General features: G+C 38.0%; 1 protein-coding gene across 4 annotated transcripts in view; it reads right to left on the bottom strand.

The window, feature by feature from the left end:
* plrdgb (PITP-less RdgB-like protein) overlaps positions 1–23,458 on the bottom strand; it is a 98,511-nt gene extending 75,053 nt beyond the window's left edge. For 3 of the 4 annotated variants that reach the window (XR_014609263.1, XM_084137145.1, XM_084137147.1), the window contains exon 1: positions 23,225–23,409. Coding sequence is in view for 3 of the 4 variants with exons in the window: in XM_084137145.1 (XP_083993271.1) it covers positions 23,225–23,243 (19 nt within the window). In the remaining variant the exon portion in view is untranslated. Of the gene's footprint in view, positions 1–23,224 lie in introns of all 4 variants that reach the window. The other variant, XM_084137146.1, reaches the window with a different exon arrangement.
* Between the last annotated feature and the right edge of the window lie 221 nt (positions 23,459–23,679).

The raw sequence follows: 23,679 nt of genomic DNA, 5'->3' as shown, positions 1-23,679 counted from the left end.
TGGGAGCTCCTTGTCGTCGCAAACTGCTAACGACGGATGCTTCCCTCACGGGTTGGGGAGCGATCCTGAGGGTCGCTCATCTCAAGGTCTGTGGGAAGACCATCATCGTTCCTGGCATTCTATAGCCTAGAGATGTTAGCTGTCTTCCGGGCTCTGAGGAGCTTTATCACAGGTCTCAGGGGACACCATGTGTAGTACATACGGACAACACGTCGGTAGTCGCCTATATCAAGGGGGTTTGCGCTGGCACGCCATATCCTCTTGTGGTCCCAGGGGAAGTTGCTGTCACTCAAGGCAGCCTACATCCCCGGGGTCCAGAATATAGGAGCAGACACTCTGTCGAGACAGGGGCCGAGGCCCGGGGAATGGTGGCTCCACCCCCGAGGTGGTGGAGCTGATATGGAAATTATAAGTGGATCTGTTTGCGTCTCGAGAGACGTCTCACTGTCCACTTTGGTTCTCCCTCACGCATCCAGCTCCTCTGGGACTGGATGCTATGGTACAGACGTGGCCGAGGCTACGTCTGTACGCCTTTCCCCCAGTTGCTCTGCTCCCGGGAGTTCTGGAAAGAGTTCGCAGGGACCGGGTTTGCCTGCTTCTTATAGCCCCGCGCTGGCCGGGCAGAGTATGGTTTCCCGATCTTGTGTCCCTCCTCGACGGGCCTCCTCTGGAGCTACCCGTCAGGAGGGACCTTCTGTCCCAAGCAGGGGGCTCGATTTTTCACCCCCGACCAGAACTGTGGAACCTGTGGGCTTGGCCTCTGAGGGGGCCCAGCTCATAGAGTCAGGTCTCTCAACTGAGGTTGTTGAGACCATTCTACAGTCCAGAGCTCCCTCCACGAGGAAACTTTATGCCCTGAACTGGAGAGTATTCACCTCTTTGTGTAGTGACCGTCGGTTGGATCCAGTCAACTGCCCAATTGGTACAGTTCTGGAGTTTCTGCAGGACCGGTTCACTGCAGGTCTGACCCCGTCCACTTTAAAGGTTTATGTGGCGGCCGTAGGTGCTTACCACAGTCCTTTGGGTGGAATGTCTGTGGGGAAAGACCCCTTTGGTATCTCGTTTCCCTCGTGGCACTTGGAGGTCCTCCTCCCTTTCGAAATCGGACCAGGAGGCGATTAATTTGCTTTGCCCTGTTCGGGCGTTAGACGCGTATGTCCACAGAGCTGCCCTGTGGCGTAAAAGTGACATTTGCTCCCCTAACAAGGGAGGTCCAGTGTCTAAGCAAAGGATGAGCAGTGGGTGGTTGAGACTATCTCACTTGCTTATGAGGCGGCTGGACAGCCTTCTCCTGTAGGCTGTCCGGTCGCACTCTACGAGGAGTATGGCGGCCTCTAAGGCCCTTATATCAAGAGTTTCGTTACAGGACGTTTGTGATGCGGCAGGCTGGTCCTCACCGCACACTTTCGTCAGGTTCTACTCTCTGGATCTAGACTCTGCTCCAGGGTCTCATGTTTTGTCTTCCTAGTGCTGCTCACCAGATTTCACACAGGACAGACATTTGTAGCTATGGAGGCGTTGGTATAGACGTTCCCATAGCGTCAAACTCGACGCAACGCGAGTTCCCTTGAAAGGGAACGCCTCGGTTACGACTGTAACCTCGGTTCCCTGAAGAGGGAACGAGCGTTGCGTCACCTTGCCATATCTCCTTCATGCCTGTCAACACGACTTCAGACTTTACGAAGCTTTCGTTTTCTGTTTCGGGCCGGCTTTTATAGCTTCCTGGTACGTGACGTCACCCGCCTCTGACGTTCCGCCACACCATTGGACTGATTTTACATGTGCTTCAAGACGTCATCACGCAAAGCGTTCCCATAGCGTCAAACTCGACGCAACGCTCGTTCCCTCTTCAGGGAACCGAGGTTACAGTCGTAACCGAGGCGTTTCCCAGCGGGATAAATGACTCTTGCGCCAGGCGCAAATCTAAAATGGGTTGGTCTGAAGTAGCTTCATTATTCATAGGTGTGGTTTGGGCGTAACGTGAAATAAACCAATCAGAGCGTCATCTCACATTCCCTTTAAGAGCAGACGCGCTTTGTTCTAAAGCGGATTCCTATTATAACGGCGGATTTGCCAGACGCGCGCCAGGAGCGGTTCACAGCCAAGGAGAGCAACGCTCTCGTCAGGGACGTTGGGGATGGAGAAACCCACCCAAATTAACTTCGGTTAAAAAGGAGTATGATAATTTGGGTAAATGTGTAAGCTAGATGTATGCTTTTATAATAAATTGTCTATCTATCTATCTATCTATCTATCTATCTATCTATCTATCTATCTTAATAATGTATGATTTGCAAAAATGAAAACTGCTGCTTCTGTGTAGATGAGAGAATCAAAGTGTATGCGCGTTGTGCACACGCTACATTGATTATGGCCAAGCATGCGCCCTTAAAATAGCATATGAATAACATGCGCAACGCGCCACTGACTTTAAACTATTTTTTCCTGGTTAGTGGCGCAATTGTTTTCTAAACCTGCAAAATAGCATGAAGGAACGTTTGCGCCGGAACACGCCTCCTTTTTTGCGCTGAACCGCCCAGGGAGCGCAAGTTCATTCCCTAGTTTAGCGACGTGCTTCTGTGGAGGGAAAAGCGCGCTTTGCGCGGGTGCAAAATAGGAATGATACATGCGTCAGTGTACAAAGTCAATTGCGCTGGGTGCAAGATAGGGCCCAAAATGACAAACAATAGAATAAAAGATACAGTACAACACATGTACCTTTGAGGTACAGAAACATCAAACAAAAAAAACATTGAGATACAAGACTGTTTAGTTTAGTTAAGCATTAACTTTGATGAATGTTTAATTCAAATTTAATAGAAGGATCATGTGGTACCTCCATCTGTTATCTACCTCTGGGTATCTTAATATATTTATAATTTTATATATTTAGATATTATTAATATATTTGGACGTCCCAGTGGTTGATTACTATTATTAGTATTATTATATTATATTATATTATATTATATTATATTATATTATATTATATTATATTATATTATATTATATTATATTATATTATATTATTGTTTTATCCTTTTCCCAGTCCCAGACTTTAAATTTTAAAATATGAAAATCCTTCACAAAAATATGAATTTTACACTATTATGCTTAAAACAACATGCCTAAAACTATGAAAATCTAAACAAATACTGAAATGAACATAAACCATTTCCATATTTATTGTGTGAAAATTATTTCTATCAATGTTTTAAAAAATTTATAGCTACAATTGGGGCATCATTTCCAAGCCACATAAACACTTTTGCGTCTAATAAAGTTAGTGCAATAGGTTACCAAGGAGACCACAGAGCCCCTGAAGCACATTGAGATATGTGTGTGATGTGTGTGTCACGTAGTGTGGCTCGAAGACTTTATTTTAATAATAATAATCTTCACAAGGAAACATACAGGAGAAAAGAATAACTTAACCTCATAATACTAAGATGATACCAGACATTGAACGGAACAAAACACAGGGCTTAAATAAGAGCGTAATGTGTAATGAAGGATAACGGAACAGGTGTGGAAACTCATTCAGGGAAACTAACTAGAGAACTAAGACAGGCAAAACAGGAACAGAACACAGTGAAAACGAAACCAAAACAGACTACACGGTACAGTGTGAAGAAAAATCTTCAAATATAAATTTGCGAAATGAGTACTTTAATTTCTTATGAGTACTTAATTTCCGATCAAGCTATAATTTTGTTTAATTGTGTGTTTACGATACATAAAATGCTAGCTATGAAATCAGGCTTAGCAAGACAAAGGAGTCGGCCATTTTATTCCAAATGTGTTCACACAATTCTGTGATGTGTGTCCCCTGGTGGACACTGTTAGTGGAAAAATTAAATAAATTAGTTTGAAAAGTGTGTTTTAAGAGTTTATTTTAAGTCCCCAGGGCCAATAGTCTCGATAGTTAAAGGAACATCCATTTATATCAGTATATTATATTATTAGATATATTATATACAGGCCTACTGTTATTAAAGATTAAAGATATTGACTCGAACACTTTATATATAATGCATAAAAAGTGTTTTAATGCATTAATTATGCATTGTAATGCACACTATAATGATTTTTATGATCTCATGAATAATTATAACCACATCTCTTCATTGCACTTTTAGAAAGAATAATGCATTAAAACACATGACAAACAACTAGTTTCAGATGTAGAAAGAAATCTGCAAATACTACAATGCAGTTTAATTTTGTTTACAATTATTTCTGAAAAGATATAATGTATTACAACATACATTATGAATACCATTATATTGCATTATAAAGGCTTCAAGCTAAGTGTTATTTCTTATTATTACACAGCTCTTTGGAATACTCAATTCTGATTGGTCAATCGCACCATCCAGAGGTAAATTATTCCCAGATAACAATCTCTCAAAGCAGATAACACAGGCTTATCCAGGTTACTGAAATCAGCAGCCCGATACATTGCTAGGAACATTTTTTCTTCATGGAAGATTTGCAATTGGTGAGCTAATAAATTATAAAAACTCAGTCGAATCAATATTTTGTGTACAGTTATTTTATTATGCCATCCAGTAACGTGAATTCATTGACGTGGTTTCAGTAACGTGGATTCGTGACTATTGTTTTGTACACTGTTGGATTATAAGATACAAACAGATCTTAAAAAAAATCTTATCTCCATAATTATTTATGTGGTGAAATGCTGTGTATTAAGTGGTATGACTGTATACCGTATACTGTATAGGTCCTCATCACCGTCAGGGGTTATTTTGAGAGAACAACCGGCTGGATGTACATTATCCCTTACTTAACCCACCGATGCAGTCCAACTGCTGCTAAAACTTTGTATAACGGCAAAAATGTGTCATTTAATTGTGTCTCCTGTCAATTAAAAGGAGTTATACGGACCTCAGGAAACATTGGTGCATAGCCTGAAAAATAATATTCCCTCTGCTAAAGTTTCCCTTCATATAGCAGATATAGTTTCACAAAACCTCTCCCTCAGGGAGCACCACTTTAATGCCAAGTGCGACTAATTAAAAAGGAATAGCACGCCTACGGTGCTAGTTGCAAATAGTGAGAGAGGGCTGGATTTTGCTGAGCTCTGATAAGACTGCAATGAACTTGCAAGAACTTGCATTGTTCCTGACTTCTTTGTAGATTCGGCACATTTTCGCTTTTTACAACTCAATCTGGTTGTCTCTGTTTGAGACATTAGCAGTGCTGTGAGATGACAGGAGACTCTGTCTTGCACTCTCTCTTCAACAAATCACTTAAAGAATGTAAATGTGAGGCATATGCAGGGTGCTTTTAGACAAGTGAATAATCCAGTCCTTAAACGTCGAAATAAAAATGCATCCGGTCATATTTTAATAGACAGAGACCTGGCATACATAACCAAAGTTAATGTGCAATCCAGTTATGATTCAGGATTTCTATTTTGAGTTCTATAAAGTGCTGAGCAAAGAAATCTTAACTTAAATCTTAAGAAATGGAACTTGAGTCACACACTCGAGACACACACACACACACACACATTAATATATATATTTCTGGGCCAGCAGATGAAATTACCTTGCAGCCTATGAAGGAGTGAGACAGCTCTCAGATTTCATCAAAAATATCTTAATTTGTGTTCTGAAGATGAACAAAAGACTTGCGGGGTTGTAACAACATGAGGGTGAGTAATTACTGACAGAATTTTAATTTTTGGGTGAACTAACCCTTTAAAAAGAAAAGATGAGCATTAGTTCACAAATCATATTGTTTAAATTGTCTCTGCCTTAATTATTATAATTATTAACTATTATATTCCCTTTATTATTCTGGAATAAATGTAAAAATGCGTAAAAATACCAACTTGATTAAATTTATACTTGCTTTTACATAGGTAGAGTAAAATTACAAAATAGAATTGTATTTGGTCTCTCTTTTTTGTTTATGTTTATTTAACCAGGAAACTTAAGTGTAACAGGGACAGAATATATATGTAAAAAAAATGTGAGGACTTTTCCCCCTCATTTTAAAACACCACCGCACACCACTGGTTCAGGTGTATCTTTTGAACAGTATTTTAAATTTGCAGTTTATTGACCTCGCTCGCACTAGGCCAGACAGTGGAAATGCGACTAATAATTTCTGACTGGCATAGCTGAACAAATCAAACAAACGTAAACTGGTAAAAACGGTCAAGTCTGAAGCTGAAGCCCATCAAGTCTAATGGTAAGTCCGGCCATATGTGTGACGTGTTGGGAGAGAGAACGTGTTGAATTAGCCCCAATATGGACAGCCCTAGGGGCTAATTCAGATAGGGCAGACCCACTCTTTTGTTCCGCAGAAAATATAATGTCATACAGGTTTGGAGTGACATTAGGCTGAGTAAATGGTCTCGCTTTCCTCCATCCAGTCTTTCTATCTCTTCAAATATTGACCAGTCCACTCAGAATTCCACCCTTTCATCAGCACTTGATGTGGACCTCTGCCCTGTAGTCTCAAAGCCATCCTGTCACATTTTTACCAGCCTTTGGCTTTCTGACATCCTCTATTGTGACAGAACAAAACTACATGGGTGAAAAAAACTATTCGCCTAAAGTGCTACATCCTGTGCTGTGATTTTTTTTTTTCCCTGACAATTGAAGACATCGGGCTCCCATTACACATTCAACATCTTCAATCTGTGCAAACTGTTTTATGCCCTTTCATTCCATCTCTGTTCTTCTCCACCATCTACACTTACCACTGAGTATTTCATGACCCACTTTGAAAACAAAGTGGCCATCTGTAGCTCATTCTCATTCAGGCCTGACACAACCAACCATTTAGAACTTCACTGCTGTCCTCGATTGAAATGGTGTGCGATGAGTACAAACTCAAACTCTTCACCAAGCACTGCACAACTATATACGTGTCCCATTAAAGGGATAGTTCACCTAAAAATTAAAATTATCCCATGATTTATTCACCCTCAAGCCATCCTAGGTGTATATGACATTCTTCTTTCAGACGAATACAATCGGTGTTACATAAAAAAATGTCCTAGCTCTTCCAAGCTTTATAATGGCAGTGAATGGCCGTTTCTGTTTTGCTCCACGCGGCCCTGGGGTGGGGGGGTGGGGGTCGGTTAATTAAGGCCTTCTGAAGCGAAACGTTGCATTCGTGTAAGAAAAATATCCATATCAAAAATTTTATCGACTAAAATAACTAGCTTCCGTACGCATCGATTTACGCCGCAAGAGTAACCTTTGACATGACGCATTGACGAACGCGGAAGCGCAGGATAGAGCAAAACAAAACACCACTCACGAACTAGAAGTCTAAAGCGAGAAATTTATAGAGAAATGTCAGAGGAGCTTGAGTTTGTTGCCCAGCCCTGTTTGTTTGAACCGCGAGAGGCGTCAAAGCTTACGCTACTCCTACATCCTACGTCATACATCGTCAAGTGTTACTCTTTTGGCGTAAGTCGACTTGCGCAGACCGTCTGCCTGTTGCCGCATTGCGCCGGGTGTATGATAGGGCCCTATATCTTTTGAAATGTGGAAGAAATGTTTGCAACTACGTGCCCCTTTAACCTACTCTTTTCTTAGACATTTTCTGTAATGTTTTTCTTTATCATAATCTAGTGGAGATATCCCATCAGACTTAATAATTTCAGTCTATTAATATTCTTATAAATAATAATTAGAAATAAATAAACATAAATAATTGAATTCAATAATCAGACAGGAAAAAATTGGCCCTAGTCCTTGTACATTGACCCACGTAATGAAATTCAGACAGACAAAATACTCAAAACAATGTAGTAATTATCAATAATCTTGTGAAAAACACAAGCAATGTCTCGCCCATTTCTATAAAATTTTGACACCAATTTTTTGACAACACTTTTCCATAATAAAAGTCTTCGAAGGATTATGTGTTCAATGTACTCTGTGTGGCTTATATTCACTTTCGAAAATTTAGATAATCAAGTTTGTACACAGCAAGGGTTAATTGCATCTTTTATTGCACTTGTTTGGAAGAATTTTTTTGTCAAGTTAGTTTGTATTTAAGTCTGAAGTCCTTCAGAAGAACGCACTGCTCCTGTCAGACATGCCACTAAGTGTGCTTGTCAAGCACACAATCGGCTGAGCACAAGGCATTTTCAAGACTGACTTTTATATGGATTTATAATAAATATCTCATCTTTAGTGGTCTTGTGATGACAAAGTAATCTTTTGTAATGTTCTACGCATCAAATTATGCTGCCTTAACTACTGAAGTGTGCCGAATAGCATCACATCGAATGGGTCAGGTACTTTTTTGTGTCTGATCCAATAATGTCAACTTATCACTTGAAGTTTAATGGTGACTGACTAAGCTTTTCTTCCTCCAAGTAAAGACTTCCCGAGCCAAATCTCTCCTCTTGGTTGAAGGTCACAAAGATGTTGCCTTCAGCCCAATTAAGCACTAGTTTTCATCCTAGATGACCATCTCTCCTCTGTAGAACACATTATACGACAGCAGTCTGATCCTGCTGCATCAAGCTCAGCAAAACAAAGAAAACAACAATAACATCAAGATGACAGTGGCTATATCCTCGTCAGCCTTATAGCATCTGTCATAAATCCCCTCAAGCACATCCAACTGGTTCCACTATGCCCCGTTTTTATCTTCAGGGAATTATCTTGTATGACACTTCATATCAGGACTCCAATGCACACTGGTCCAGTAGGCTGGTTCTGGTTGGCCAGATCAGGGGTTTTCAAGCTGTGATATGGGGAACCCTGAGGGACAAACTAGGGGATCAGCAGAAAAGGTCACAGAAAAAAAGTTAAATAAATAAATAAAACAGAATAGAAATACACTAAATCATAAAACTAAAATAAAAAAATTGAAACTATTACCATTTTACTAGTCGAAAATAAATCACAAATAATTTTATTCTATTGACAGATAAGATGTAGTGCCAACATAATAAAAAGTAAATATTTTCCTGATATTTTACACGTTTAAACTTTAAAACAAAAATTATAATTATAAAAGGGTCTTTATACATGAAAATACATATGTTCCTTTATGTTGTGGAAGGGGGTCCCTCACAAGGAAATCATCATGTTAGTAGAACCATCATGAGATTACCTGTACTTTATAACAGGCATTTCAGTGATGAACATTTTCCAACATTTTGGTAAGCCTGTGTCCATATAGCCTCAATTTCCCTGTTCTTAGCTGACAGAAGTTGAACCCAGTGTGACCTTTTCCTGTTGTAGCCCATCCGATTCAAGGTTTGACATGTTCTGCATTTAGAGGTTTTCATATTCATAGCGCTATTGTGGTGCGTGTTTATGTCAGTTACTGTCGCCTTCCTGTCTGCTTGAACAAGTCTGGTCATTTTCCTCTGACCTCTCTCATTAATTTGGCCATTTACGTCCAGAGAACTGCTGCTCACTAAACTTTTTTTCTGTTTTTTTCTCTAAACTTATCCTGGCTGGGAGATTAACCGTTTCTGAGATACTGTAACCCAACCTCTTGATCACGTTTAATGCATTGGGTTACTTACTGCCAATCAATGTGATAAACAAGTTAGGTCAAAAGTAATCTAAAAGTAATCAAAAAAGTATTCCCTAAAAAGTATAATGTAATGAATTATGTTACTAACAACAATTTGTGTCATGTAACTTGGAATCAGTAATGAACTACAATTTCTAAGTGATCTATCTAAGTGATTCACTACTGTAACACTTAGATTTAGTTTAGTCATTTTACAATGTTTTTGTTAAGAAAGCATCTAATGAGAGAAGAAAAATAATGTTAGTGTTCTTATTTTATTGAACATATGACCTTATTTTCAGCCCTAAAAGTATTGTTGGAGCGGTCAACCCAATGTCATGAGAAAACGTAACTTTTTTTACAAGTTGGCGATTTCATATGAATTCATACAATTTATAGAAAAAATAACACAAAGGTCCAACCCTAAGTGGGGCATAAGCAGATCATACGAAAATGTATGAAAGATAATGTAAGAACTCATACGAATTTGCCACCAAATTTGGCAAAACATAATAGTTATTAATTGCCATGAGAGTGTGCTGAAATGGTAGTTTGTGGCACTAGAATAATATAATAAATATTAGAGACTACATTTATATTCTTGAAACATTCTTACCACAGCAATTGCATTTATGATAATTACCTAAGCAATTATCTAACATTTTGGAAATTAGACTATCAGGATGTAGATGTTGATCGCAGTTGAATAAGTCTAGACTGCCTTTCTGTCTTTTAGAAACATTATACCCTTCCTACAGGCCATTTGCTCCAGAGGTGGCTTGATGAAGATTATTAGACATTAATGAGAGGCTCACTGAGGTACATTCATTAAAGTGGTAGATTTCCGAAGGGGCCTTCATCCCGTCTGATGAGGAGTCATTTTCTGTGCTCCCACCTGATGTTATGTACTCAGCAAGGATGAGCAGAAAGGATTAGCTATAGTCCTTTAATCAAATGAAACCAGGAATCGCAAGAGAAAACAAAAGCAGCGTAAGAGCTTATATGTATAAATCAACACAAGACATACCGGATGAGGAACAGAACCAAACTTAGGACTTAAATACAAAGGAGATAACAATAAACTAAATAAGACACAGCTGATAATTATAAGTAACCATAAAAACAAACAGGGACATAATCAGAAACCAAGCAAACCGAAACTAAACAGATCCAGGAAACAGGAACTAAGGGAAACAAAACCGAACATCAAAATTAGAGTCCATAACCGTGACACCTGAAACAATACTGCTGCTAATTTATGATTATGCAACTTGTCTTTGAGTTTAAAAAATATTTCAGTCCTTTCAATGTTGTGTACATTGTAGGGTTTTGAGATCATACAGGATACACAACTACAAGCGCGGAATTCACTCTTTATCGCTGTAGTTTACATAATCAGTGAATGTTCAGTTTTAGCTCTCTAACTTGAGGAGCAATTATTTGCATGATCTTACCAATGTCAAGCAATCAGCTAATTGCATGTTTTTGTTTTTTTTTATTCAAAGATTTAATTAGTATTTTTTTATGGTATACAAGCAGCACAGTTTTAATTGGAGCTTTTACTGCTGAGACACTATTATCTATTACCTTCCTCTCGTCTTATTAAAAAAGGTATTACAGTGTACAGTCTGATGTCTCTAAGCCCTTTCTCATATACAAACACTCATTCGCCTTCCCCTGTGGGGTTATAATGAAGCTATTCATCTTCTGGTTTGTTTCTCGGAAATATACCCAGGAATAGATGCAAACATAAACAAAAGCCTGGATTTTAATAAGTCTGGGAATTTCAGTGCTTGCAGCAATAACGTATTTTGCATACGCTGGGTCTAAAAGTACAACAGAGACTGGGCTTCTAAAGTAAAGAACTGCAGTTCCTCAAAGAATTTTGGCCAAAACAGAGGATAAAAGACACGTCTTCAAAGCTGTGTACCGACAGATCACTTCACAGAGCTGCAAACAGGGCTTTGAATAGGTTTACTTTAATAGGTATTGATGGTTATATTGCATAATGTCCTTCATTCTTTGGTCGCGGCAGCAGAATCATGCAGAATAGAGCAACTAAAAGAACAGCGACTCTTAGCATCACAACAACTGTCAATGTTAGTAGAATATTAATAGTTTATGGAAATGCAAAGCTTTGATAACTGATCTCTCAATGAAGTGTTTACCCTTTTCAGGCAATTTCATCTAGAAATGTTTTATGGTTATGTCTGAATTTTAATCTAGGATTGGATGACATCAAAATTAATTACACACTTTAATGATAAATGATGTGCTTTTTGCTAAGTATCTCTCACTCCCCTCTGTCTCGGACACACCTGTGATTCATCTAATGGTTCTTTGAGATACTTGCAGTTGCCTTGAAAACTTCCCTGGCACAGACAAGAGCTGAAAACCAAAATGTTATCCGACCGTCCAATCAACCTTGCCTTCGAACACAGCTCATTTTAAAGACTAAGCTGAGGAAAGAAAATGTTAGGAATGCATTTCCTCTGCTAAACGATCAAACGTGAATTAATTTGGATTACATTCCAGGGCAGGATAAAAAGGTGATTGCTAAATTGATCTTTAGAATCAGTAGTTATTTCACCAGCTTTGTCTGAAAACAAATGGAATTCAAAAAATGAATGGAATACATCTGAGCTTGTGCAATCAAAGCAGATAGGAACATTATGAATTCACAATTCAAAACCATAATTTACATACCAACTCTCTACCACTTTTCTCTGATTTTGAGGAAAATAATATTTTTTTTCTACAGAGAAGACAAGAAAATGATTTCTTTTCTGCAGAGCATGCAGTGTCACATGATCCTTCAGAAATTATTTTAAACAATCATTTCTTATCAATCAATTGATATTATTAAAAAAATTTTATGGATACCCTGACACATTTTTAAGGAATCTTTGATGAATGTAAATGATGAATGCTTTTATGTCATGGAACACAAAGGGAATTTTTCCATATAAAGACTAAAACCCTGTCCTCTCACACTCTAAACAAAGACCTGAATGCAATAATTAATATATTATATTTGTCGATTCCATTTTCTTATAATTTTTAACATATAGGTATGTTGAGTTTTTTTTTATATTTGGCATGTATTTTGGCTTATTCTTTACTTGCCCATGAGCCAGGAACGGCACTATTGCCCCCCTAACAAAATATGTGCATAATGTCCCTGAATTTGACCATCTATTTAAAACTGACAGAAAGACAGTGTTGACAACCAGCTGTCATGGCAACTCAAGCAGAATTAAGGTTGATAGTGTTAGCGAGAGGGGCAAACAACTGGTCCCAACAAGTGTAAAATGAAAAGTCCATCTCTTCATAAAAAAACAGCACTCGGAGAACCGTGGGGAGGAGGCATCATAAATCATCCCTAAACCTTGGGTGCTTCTCAATATCCCTCCTCGTTTCCTCGCTCCTCCGTCCTCCATCCTATGACCCGGAAATCGATCGAACTCAGCCATCTTGAAGGACATCTCAATTCTCTAACTGCACTGCGAGGAGGCGAGGATCGAGGAGGCTTCCTGAGGAGTTATGAGCGCTGCTGATGACGCTGTGAAGTGAACGCTCAAGTGATCAAGTATTCCAATGTATAAAAAAGCTTTCATTCGATTCCTCCGTCCTCAAAGGAAGCGAGGAAAGGAAACGAGGATGCACAAATAAGAATTGAGAAGCACCCCTTCTCTTTTCACAAAATGCCTTATTTTTTTTATTAAGCAACAAGAAATGATGAAAGAGTGTGTTGCCACAAAGCTGATAACTGCATATATCAGAAAAATCTAAAATAATAACATTGTTTTTGAGATTTCTGGAGGCAGGGACTTAATAGGATTGGAATACATTCTGTGTGATTATGAGCTAACTGTCATTTATATATGAAAATAGGTTAATTTTGTCTGTTGAATAAATATCACATATGAAAGGTTTATTATGCAATTCCATGCGATGCATCTAAAATATGCCTCACTACATTTTTTAGTACAAACATGTCATCTATGATTTATCAGAATATATTATGTGGTAATTATTTTCAGCATGTAGGCTAAAATATGACGCCAGAACAAATTGTGTTACATAACCCCTAAATATACGAATAAGGCACTGCTTGTCACGTTTTGAGTTTGTTTTTGTCGTGTTTATTATTTACATTTACATTTATTCATTTAGCAGACGCTTTTATCCAAAGCGACTTACAAATGAGAACAATAGAATCAGCTAAACTAACAGTAGGACAACAATATGCAAGTGCTATGACCCTTCTCAGTTTAACACAGTACATGTTAACATGTTAACTTTTTAATATATTTTGAATATATTTTTTTACATTTTTTAATATAATAGAAGAGAAAGTGTTAGTATTACTGGATCAAGTGTTTGTATTTCTGTTTGATTTAGTTTCCTTGTCATGTTCCAGTTTGTCATTTTTTCTAGTTTGTTAATTATGTTCCCTCAGTTTCACGCCTTTTTGTTTCTATGGTTACAGATTTATTTTAGTTAGTTCAGTTAGTTCCTTGTCTTGCATTGTTTTAAGTCAGTGTGTTAATTGTTGTGTTTCCTCCATGTTATTCTCTGGTTTAATATTTAGATTCTTGTATTAAATACCTATTTCAGTATCTTCATCGTGTTTCATTACAGCCACCAACCGTGACACCATAATAGCTACAAGAAGTTTTTGTTTTGTGTGTATTGTTGTTATGGACTTTAGGGTAGCTCTAAGGGAATTAATCGAAACAGTGAGCATAAATGTATACATAATTAAACAGATAAGATCAAATTTAATTTCATCATCATCTTCTTCCGCTTATCCGGGGCCGGGTCGCGGGGGCAGGAGTCTAAGCAGAGATGCCCAGACTTCCCTCTCCCTAGACACTTCCTCCAGCTCTTCCGGGGGGATACCGAGGCGTTCCCAGGCCAGCCGGGAGATATAATCCCTCCAGCGTGTCCTAGGTCTTCCCTGGGTTCTCCTACTGGTGGAACGCGCCTGGAAACACCTCCCCGGGAAGGCGTCCAGGAGGCATCCGGAACAGATGCCCGAACCACCTCTCGATGTGGAGGAGCAGTGGCTCTACTCTGAGCTCCTCCCGAGTGACCGAGCTCCTCACCCTATCTCTAAGGGATCGCCCGGCCACCCTGCGGAGAAAGTTCATTTTGGCCGCCTGTATCCGGGATCTTGACAGCTCATGACCATAGGTGAGAGTAGGAACATAGATTGACTGGTAAATCGAGAGCTTCGCCTTGCAGCTCAGCTCCTTCTTCACCACGACAGACCGGTACATCGACTGCATTACTGCAGAAGCTGCACCGATCCGTCTGTCAATCTCCCGTTCCATCCTTCCCTCACTCATGAACAAGACCCCAAGATACAAGAACTCCTCCACTTGAGGCAGGAACTCTCCACCAACCTGAAGCGGGCAATACATTTTTATTTGAAAGTCAATTTGGTCTGTTTATTTTGTAGAAGCCACTTTTTTTTTCATATCATTAAGCCCGCTAATGGATCAGCTCTAGATGGATACCTGTGTTCAGATAAGCAGATGGTTTCACACCTGGTGAGGGTATCTTGCTACTTTTCAAATGAGGCTTGTAATGGGTGAGCATGACCTCTGCACCTCATGAAATTTCCAGCCTTACAAATATTCAATACATTAACACTTCCTTTGACTCTGAGTCCAGTGATGGCGATATTTGAACCTTCATTTTTATCTGACCTCTCTAGTGCTGTTACGCTTTCTTTCCAGTCCTTTAACTGCCCAGATAAAAAAAATTCTCAAGGACTCTCAGGAGCGCCTGCAGCAGAGGGCTTTTAGATCCTAGAGGATAACATTATCAGATCCCCTTTGACCGTGTAGCACAATCTACACTCGGCCTCAGTCCAATACTTCTGGAGAAAAACAAGAGCAAAACTACTACAAAAATACTAGTCAGAAAAAGGCAATGTGACAGAAAACAACAGCTCATTTTGTAAAACATGCTGTAAGCTTACATGTTTTACTCTCTGTCTTGGTGTTACGTAAATGAGTGTTAAACTCATTTATAAATAACCACTCATCCTGCCTGTTTTAATTACCAAACATTTTTTAATTTCTCTGGTATTATTAAGAGACACATTTACTGAATGTTTTTTGTTCCTACTTTTTCCCAGTTGAGGTGATGATTGTCTTAGTGATAGAATAAAGGTTTATTAAATTATGTGCCAACATTAGCACTTGATAATAAAGGCATCAGCCACATCATAATATTAAATTAAAAAGATTGTGCTTTACAACAGAAGCGTTATGCCCAATTCAAGCTGAGTCTAAGAAGTTACCGGAGTAACAAGGTAACGTGTGATAGTATTGCTTTTATTATGCATTTCAATAATAAAAAAATACTTACATTTTAGACGTAACATTTCCAGTTACTTTGTCTATTTTTGCCCCACCAACACAAGTAGTTCCAAACAAAGCCAAAGTTTAAGTGTTGCAACACACATCAGGTGTTGTTTTGTTCCTGTGAATTATTGAGTGCTTTTGAACAAATCAGTTGAGTACATAGTTCAATGACTCATTAATAAAGACCATTTAGTTCCTGAATGAATCATCATTTTTAATTTGACTCATTTCAAATGACTCACTCTTAAACACCGCCACTTGTCGCCACCTACTGGTGCAACCATGTAACTGTCACTGACAAATACCTACCACTAATGCACAGACTGACAATTTGTCTAAGGGGCTGTTTACACAACACCATTCTCAACTAAAAAACTTCAAAGTGCAAATTTTTGAAAACGGTCTCTGTGTAAACAAACAAAAACGCAAATCTCTGAAAACTATGATGTCATGCACATGCATATTACGTTTTCAATCTATAGTGTTGGCCTGGCAGCAGTCGTTTTCGCGGATCTTAAGAACAGTCATCATTTTGACAATGGTGTCGTTTGTACGCGGAAAACTTAAAGGGAAAACTTATATCGTCTTATATCGCATATCGTTATCGTGTTAGGGGTAATGCATTACAAGTAATGCAAGTTACACAATCAGATTACTTTTTTCAAGTAACTATAAAATAATTCATTACTTTTAAATTTACAACAAAATATCTGAGTTGCTTTTTCAAATAAGTAACGCAATCTTTGTTTTCCTATTTATTGACTGACACCTCTCCTTTCCGCATGTTGAGAGCATGCATTTACTCATCCCTCTTGCACAAGAACAGATTCAGTATTCAGTAAATGTAAACTCAGAAGAATATTATGAAAACCTGCAATTATTAAATATATTTTAAATAACAAAACTATGCCTTGTTTTTAATCTCACTTTATTAACCAATGTCTTTGCTGCTGACCTTCGATCATCCAATTGAATCATACTACTAAGCAAAAATGACTTTATATAAACATCACATTTGTCTTAAATTTTTTGTGTGAAAAATGTGCAAAAAGTAAAAAATAATCTAAGTTGGACTGTTATAACATTACTCTTGGAAGGCTGATTTGAATGTTTTTGAACTAACTGTTGTAGATATTTCTACACTGCTAAACTGTCACAGCTGTAACGTCAAAAAGAAATCTGATCATTTTATTACCAAAACTTACAATCAACAACTTTCATCAGGTTGTCACGAGCTTGTCATGATTCATCTTAAAGGCAGTTTTCATTCAGTCATTGGATTCCAAGAGTGTTTATTCAAGTTCTAACACCTGTTCCTTCCAAATAACAGGCACTTCAAATTATGTTTATTCCATGTACTCCTGGCAAGTTTCTTCTTTCTCAAGCTTTGATTGCGAATTTCAAGCATCTTTTGTTGTCCCTACAGGAGTTCCTCAAGGCTTGTTGTTGAGCCCTTTTACTATTTTCCTTGATGGTCAATACTTTTATTTCTCTCACAGCTTTTAACCACGACGGAATTCTTTTTTTTTTAAATTGAAAACCTGTCTACAATAGAACTTTGACTGAAGTAATAGTTCATTATTTTTTTCTTTAATTCATACATTACTTGTTTTTTACCTTATGTTGGCTACAAGATGGAAGTCTATCTCCCACTGGGCTAAAGCTCTAAAGCTGAATTAATTTCACTAAACATCTTCTCCTTATTAAAATGCATCATACAGAGCCAATGGCAGAATTTGCACTACAAATCCAGAGAACAGCTCTCCTCTGCTGTTAGCATTTTTTAACTATTTTGACTATAACTATAAACCACAGGACAAGGGCAGATTTTGACATTGAATCAACACTGCAAACTGAAATTTGTATTTAAGGGACATACCCTTAAAACATTAAAAATATACAATACACCAGCAACAGGCAGAAACTGAGCTATTTGGCATTAAGTAATATAATAGAGAGATGTAGTCTGGCAGAATACTTACAGGGGGTATACTGGCAGTAGTCTGGATGAATTTGAAGAATCTCTATCTGTATAATGTCTATACAGTTTAATCTCTATAATGTTTATATCTCTATCTCTACTGTGTTTGACCTCTCTGTCTTGGACTATACCTGTCACTTTATTTCTTGCACTTTGTTTCAAGCTTTCTGTTTTTCTCCGCCCCTGTCTTTAGCTTCTTCTTTTTTTCGGCAGATGTGTCCTTGCTTTTATATTTACCTGCTGTCTGCCACATGCAGTTCTGACACAAAGGATTAGTCTCTGATCAGACAGATAGAAGTCTGGATGTGCTGCTTGTCTGGAACCTGCAGTGGACAGGGGTGACTAAATCTATATCACTAGGCTATATCAGTAACACTCAGCCCTGCTGGTGCTCTGAGAAACCAGCTGCCACTGAGGGATTCTCATAAACTGATGCCCTAAGGCTTAAAATGAGAACCAAGAAATGTAATCCTACAAAAAAATAGACCTTTAACAGCCCATGCGGTGTACAGAATTTTGTGAGTTAAAGGGTTAGTTCACCCAAAAATGAAAATTCTGTCATTAATTACTCACCCTCATGTCGTTCCAAACCCGTAAGACTTTCATTCATCTTCAGAACACACATGAAGATCTTTTTGAAGAAATCTGAGAGCTTTCTATCACTCCATTGACAGCTGCGCAACTACCAATTTAATGCTTAAAAAAAAAAAAAAAATCCATATGAATTGAGCAGTTTAGTCCAAATTTTCTGAACAGACTCGATTGCTTTATTTGATGAACAGATTTAATTTAGGCTTTTATTCACATTTAAACTTTGATCAGCGAACATTAACAGAAGCTCAACCGAACCTGCTTGACGCACAAGAACAAACCTCATCAGTTCTTGCAGAAGCTCAAACATGCTACGTAACACGAGAATGAACCTCATTGGTTCCTGCTGAAGCTCAAACATGATGCGTAACACGAGAATGAACCTCATTGGTTCCTGCTGAAGCTCAAACGTGCTGCGTAACACAAGAATGAACCACATTGGTTCTTGCTAAAGCTCAAACGTGCTGCATAACACATGAGAATGAACCTCATTGGTTCCTGCTGAAGCTCAAACATGATGCGTAACACGAGAATGAACCTCATTGGTCCCTGCTGAAGCTCAAACGTGCTGCGTAACACGAGAATGAACCTCATTGGTTCCTGCTGAAGCTCAAACGTGCTGCGTAACACAAGAATGAACCTCATTGGTTCTTGCTAAAGCTCAAACGTGCTGCATAACACATGAGAATGAACCTCATTGGTTCCTGCTGAAGCTCAAACATGATGCGTAACACGAGAATGAACCTCATTGGTTCCTGCTGAAGCTCAAACGTGCTGCGTAACACGAGAATGAACCTCATTGGTTCCTGCTGAAGCTCAAACGTGCTGCGTAACACAAGAATGAACCTCATTGGTTCTTGCTAAAGCTCAAACGTGCTGCATAACACATGAGAATGAACCTCATTGGTTCCAGCTGAAGCTCAAACATGATGCGTAACACGAGAATGAACCTCATTGGTTCCTGCTGAAGCTCAAACGTGCTGCGTAACACAAGAATGAACCTCATTGGTTCTTGCTAAAGCTCAAACGTGCTGCATAACACATGAGAATGAACCTCATTGGTTCCTGCTGAAGCTCAAACATGATGCGTAACACGAGAATGAACCTCATTGGTTCCTGCTGAAGCTCAAACATGATGCGTAACACGAGAATGAACCTCATTGGTTCCTGCTGAAGCTCAAACGTGCTGCGTAACACAAGAATGAACCTCATTGGTTCTTGCTAAAGCTCAAACATGATGCGTAACACATGAGAATGAACCTCATTGGTTCCTGCTGAAGCTCAAACATGATGCGTAACACGAGAATGAACCTCATTGGTTCCTGCTGAAGCTCAAACATGATGCGTAACACATGAGAATGAACCTCGAAATAACAGTAATTACGACATGTCGTGAGCACAGCATTACATTTTGCTCTTGTTTCTCACACAAAGCTACTGTCTAAGCCTAATTTCAAAATATTTGTAACATTTATGGTGCTTTCATTGTGAAATTTGTTTAAATGTGAATGTACATCTGTTGCTTTTTTATACTTTTGTGGAGTTGTTAAGGTTATGAATTTAACGGACAGAAATGTTTCTGTTATTTAAACACCTGAAAGAAATCACCAGACTTTGATTACATTGGTACGACCATTTTCCCTGTCTGTGCAACTGTGAAATTGAAAATTTTTAATTTTACATGATGTGCTGCCATTTTCTTTTGCACATGGAAAACGACAAAAGCCATAGACTCCAGAGGCGGAAAAAACAGCATGACTAATTTACTTGCAGACCCCGCTGAACAGCGCAGGGCAGGCCGCTTTCGACCGCATGACCCAGTCCAATTTGAACAGAGCTATGTGAAATGTGTTGTGAGCTTACATTGGAACCCCAAATGACTCTTTGCTTAAGGTGGTTGATTTCATATTAAACTTGACATTCACTGGTGTGGAAAAACTAATGCTTAAGGACTAGCAAAAAAAATTGAAAAAGTGTCGACATTACTATAATCCATAAAATGCCATTATTACTGTAGCAACAACAATGGTATTTTGGCGGAGACGTTGCACATTAGTAAATATCATTATATTGTTAATATTTTATATAAAAGAAGTGAGGAAATACAATGTATTTTTATTATACTGTCTCAGAACCATATTAGATGTCAGAAGAGATTTTTTAAATTGCGCATGCTTATTTCCCCTATTTTTCCATTAGATTACAATTACCGTCATCTAACACATAAGGTTATTTTTAAATAGTAAATATTTAATAAGCAAATCTCAAACTATTATCCATTTGTCATACTGTACATTATAATGTTGTGATGCCTAAATTCACTTGAAGCACTTAAAATGAGTCATTTGAACTATTTATTTAGGTTTGTTTGATTTATTTTTTAATATATTAAGAGAAAATAGCATAGAATTGTAATATTGGACATTTATTGGTTGTCAGCCATAACATAACATTCTTTGACAGAATCCTAAGAACTAAGGTTACAGTGTCATTGTAATGCCAGATTTTCCCCATTGATTCTTTCTCCATTTATCTTTCCATCTCACAGTCATTTAAAGCAATTACATGCAATTTTACCAACAATTACAACTAAAATATACATAAACCATTTCTCTGTAAACTCATGTGATGTGGTTTAACTGTGTGGATAGTGAAGAGAGAGTAAGGAAAAAAGACGGACAAGTTGGTTTAACACCTGAACATCAAGAATAGATGTAAAGTAAACTTTGCATGAAAATAAACTGTGTTTTGCTTTCAGAAAGGTGACACCCATTCTGGAAAAGGGCAAGAATCTCCTATTAATTAACCATATGATAATGATTATCCATATTCAGATTGCTTTTGTTTTACAGCATCAAGGATTTATGTCAATGCTTCTCTTACAAAACAGAACAAAAACATCAGACCGCACAGCTGTCCAATCCAGTGTCTGTGGCTGAGCCAGTGCAACCATAACCAGAGAAACAAGAGCATCACTCACAGGGCACAACAGTGCCTTTGTGTTTGTAATTACTGTATGTCTGATCAGACATGTACTGAGTGAGGCTCAATAAGACAGAGACACGGGTTAATTGAGGCTATTGAAACACATCAGATGAGACAGCGATGGCTGTTTGATGTACTTGAAACACACATCTTGAGACAAAGTATCGCATAGTTAGCTGAGGGAAACTGGATTGAAATTTCATTTGCTTTGCACTCTGCTGTCAATCAAATCAAGCAACATTACATGACCTCAGAATGTCATTAGCAATAATTGTCCCTAAATACATCGAGATTTCCTCATTTCTCATTTGTGTATCAGATGGATTAAAAAATATGGCGTGTATGGGGCCACACACTTTTCTTCGTGAAATTATGGCCACACAAATTTGGGTTTAATACCATCTATACTGTACTGTGGAAGAATTTAATGAACACATTTTCATGGTAACCATGAACAGCGTTGTATTTATGTCATTGAATGGGTAAAAGTATAAAATGAAAAACTGCATGAAAAAGCATTGTCCATGTGACACATGGTCTTTAAAAACACGCACATGCCTCACTATTGGGAAACTTTTGTTGTGGAAGAATGTGAAAATGTCCACAAATAAGTATTTGCACATTGTAAAAAGATTCTATTAATGTTACAGTAAACAAAAACACAGGCAGATAACCAAAGAAAATATTAATACAATCAGACTATTAAAATCTGCTTTGTATCTTAAAATGTACTGATGACTACCAGAATAATACAGTTGGTGCACTAAAAAATGGCACATAATCTTGCACACAAAGATAATGCAAAAATAATGCAATAAGGAGAAAAAAATTTAAATAAAATATTATCAGATAATTTTTTACTGTTTTTTTTTTAAGTTTATGTAAAACTACATGTTTGTTGTTTTGAATATAATTTGTCACTGTCTGTAAATGATGTGGTAATTCGTAATATTTCCATAACATATATCCATAAACCTCAATTTCTACACTGTTTTAAAATAATATTAAATCTATTTTTCTGTTAATATAATAACATGTTCATAAACTTGCAGTTTTCACTGTATCATTTTTATATTAGTTTTCCAGTTAAATTGTTGTTATTTATTTACAGTGCATACATATTCTTTTTATATAAAAAATAAATAAAAAAAGCAATTTATGATATCCTGTAAATTATATTAAAGCTGTAAATACTCAGTGACAGTGTCAGTGTGGACCATGACAGATTAAAAAAAAAGGAAAAACATGATATTTCACTCCTCACTCGAGACAGAGCCATAACCACATCACACCCATGATAAATGAACATTTCAAGGGATAGCCTACTCATAAACTTTTGAGAAGCTTCATTTGGTAGCTTATGTCTCCAAATGATAGCTAGACAGTGGGCGTGAGCAGATTCGCCGGAAACATGCACACGTATCAAAATAATGTGAAAAATAGCATAATAATAATGTGATGAAAGCATTAGTCATAAACTAATTCATTTCATTATAAACAGTCAATAACCTGAATACATTTAGCTTTAATTACAAATATCCTAAATCATATTGACAAATAAATCACATGTGTAACAATGCCTGAACACTTAATTTTGGCTGTTATTCACTGAAATCTCATAAATGTCCAGCTGTGTCAGTGAGTCGAAGAGCGCGTGCTGGCTCATCGATGACCGTCTGAGATGACAAGCATTTCAACAGAAGGCTAATTTCCCATCCGCGTCGCGGAGGCATTCGCACGAGAAGATGAATGAACTTACCTCGCGTTTCTTTTGCCATCCTGCCCCTCTATGTAAGCGTGTGTGATAGTTTTGAGTCAATTCCTCTTTCTCAAACCGACAGTCAACGCATATTCTTGGGGACCTCTACCTGCTCGCACAGGTGACCTAACATTAGTTACCAGCTACACCGAATAAATACCAATAAAGTGCAGTTCATTGTTCTAACTGGACGCTTTTATCAGTCTCCGATGTCAGAATTAAATCTCCAGAATCGCGCCAAAAGTGATACAGCTGAGAACTACTATGACGCATCAATCGGAAAGTAGCCTATCCTGTCACACGAACGCATCTCTGACGAGTGTGCACGAGCCTCGCACTATGAGCATCATGAATGATGCTGTCTGGGAAGGTATCTGCCGTATGTGCGTGTATGTTCACTGTGCATGTTATTATTAAGACGGGGGAAGCAGTCCGCACGGATTCCTGGATGCTCT

This window comes from Abramis brama (genome assembly GCF_963993115.1).
Source record: "Abramis brama genome assembly, chromosome: 15".
Taxonomy (NCBI): Eukaryota; Metazoa; Chordata; class Actinopteri; order Cypriniformes; family Leuciscidae; genus Abramis; species Abramis brama.
Note: the sequence above shows the minus strand (reverse complement) of the source record. Positions and strands in the feature narration are given on the sequence as shown.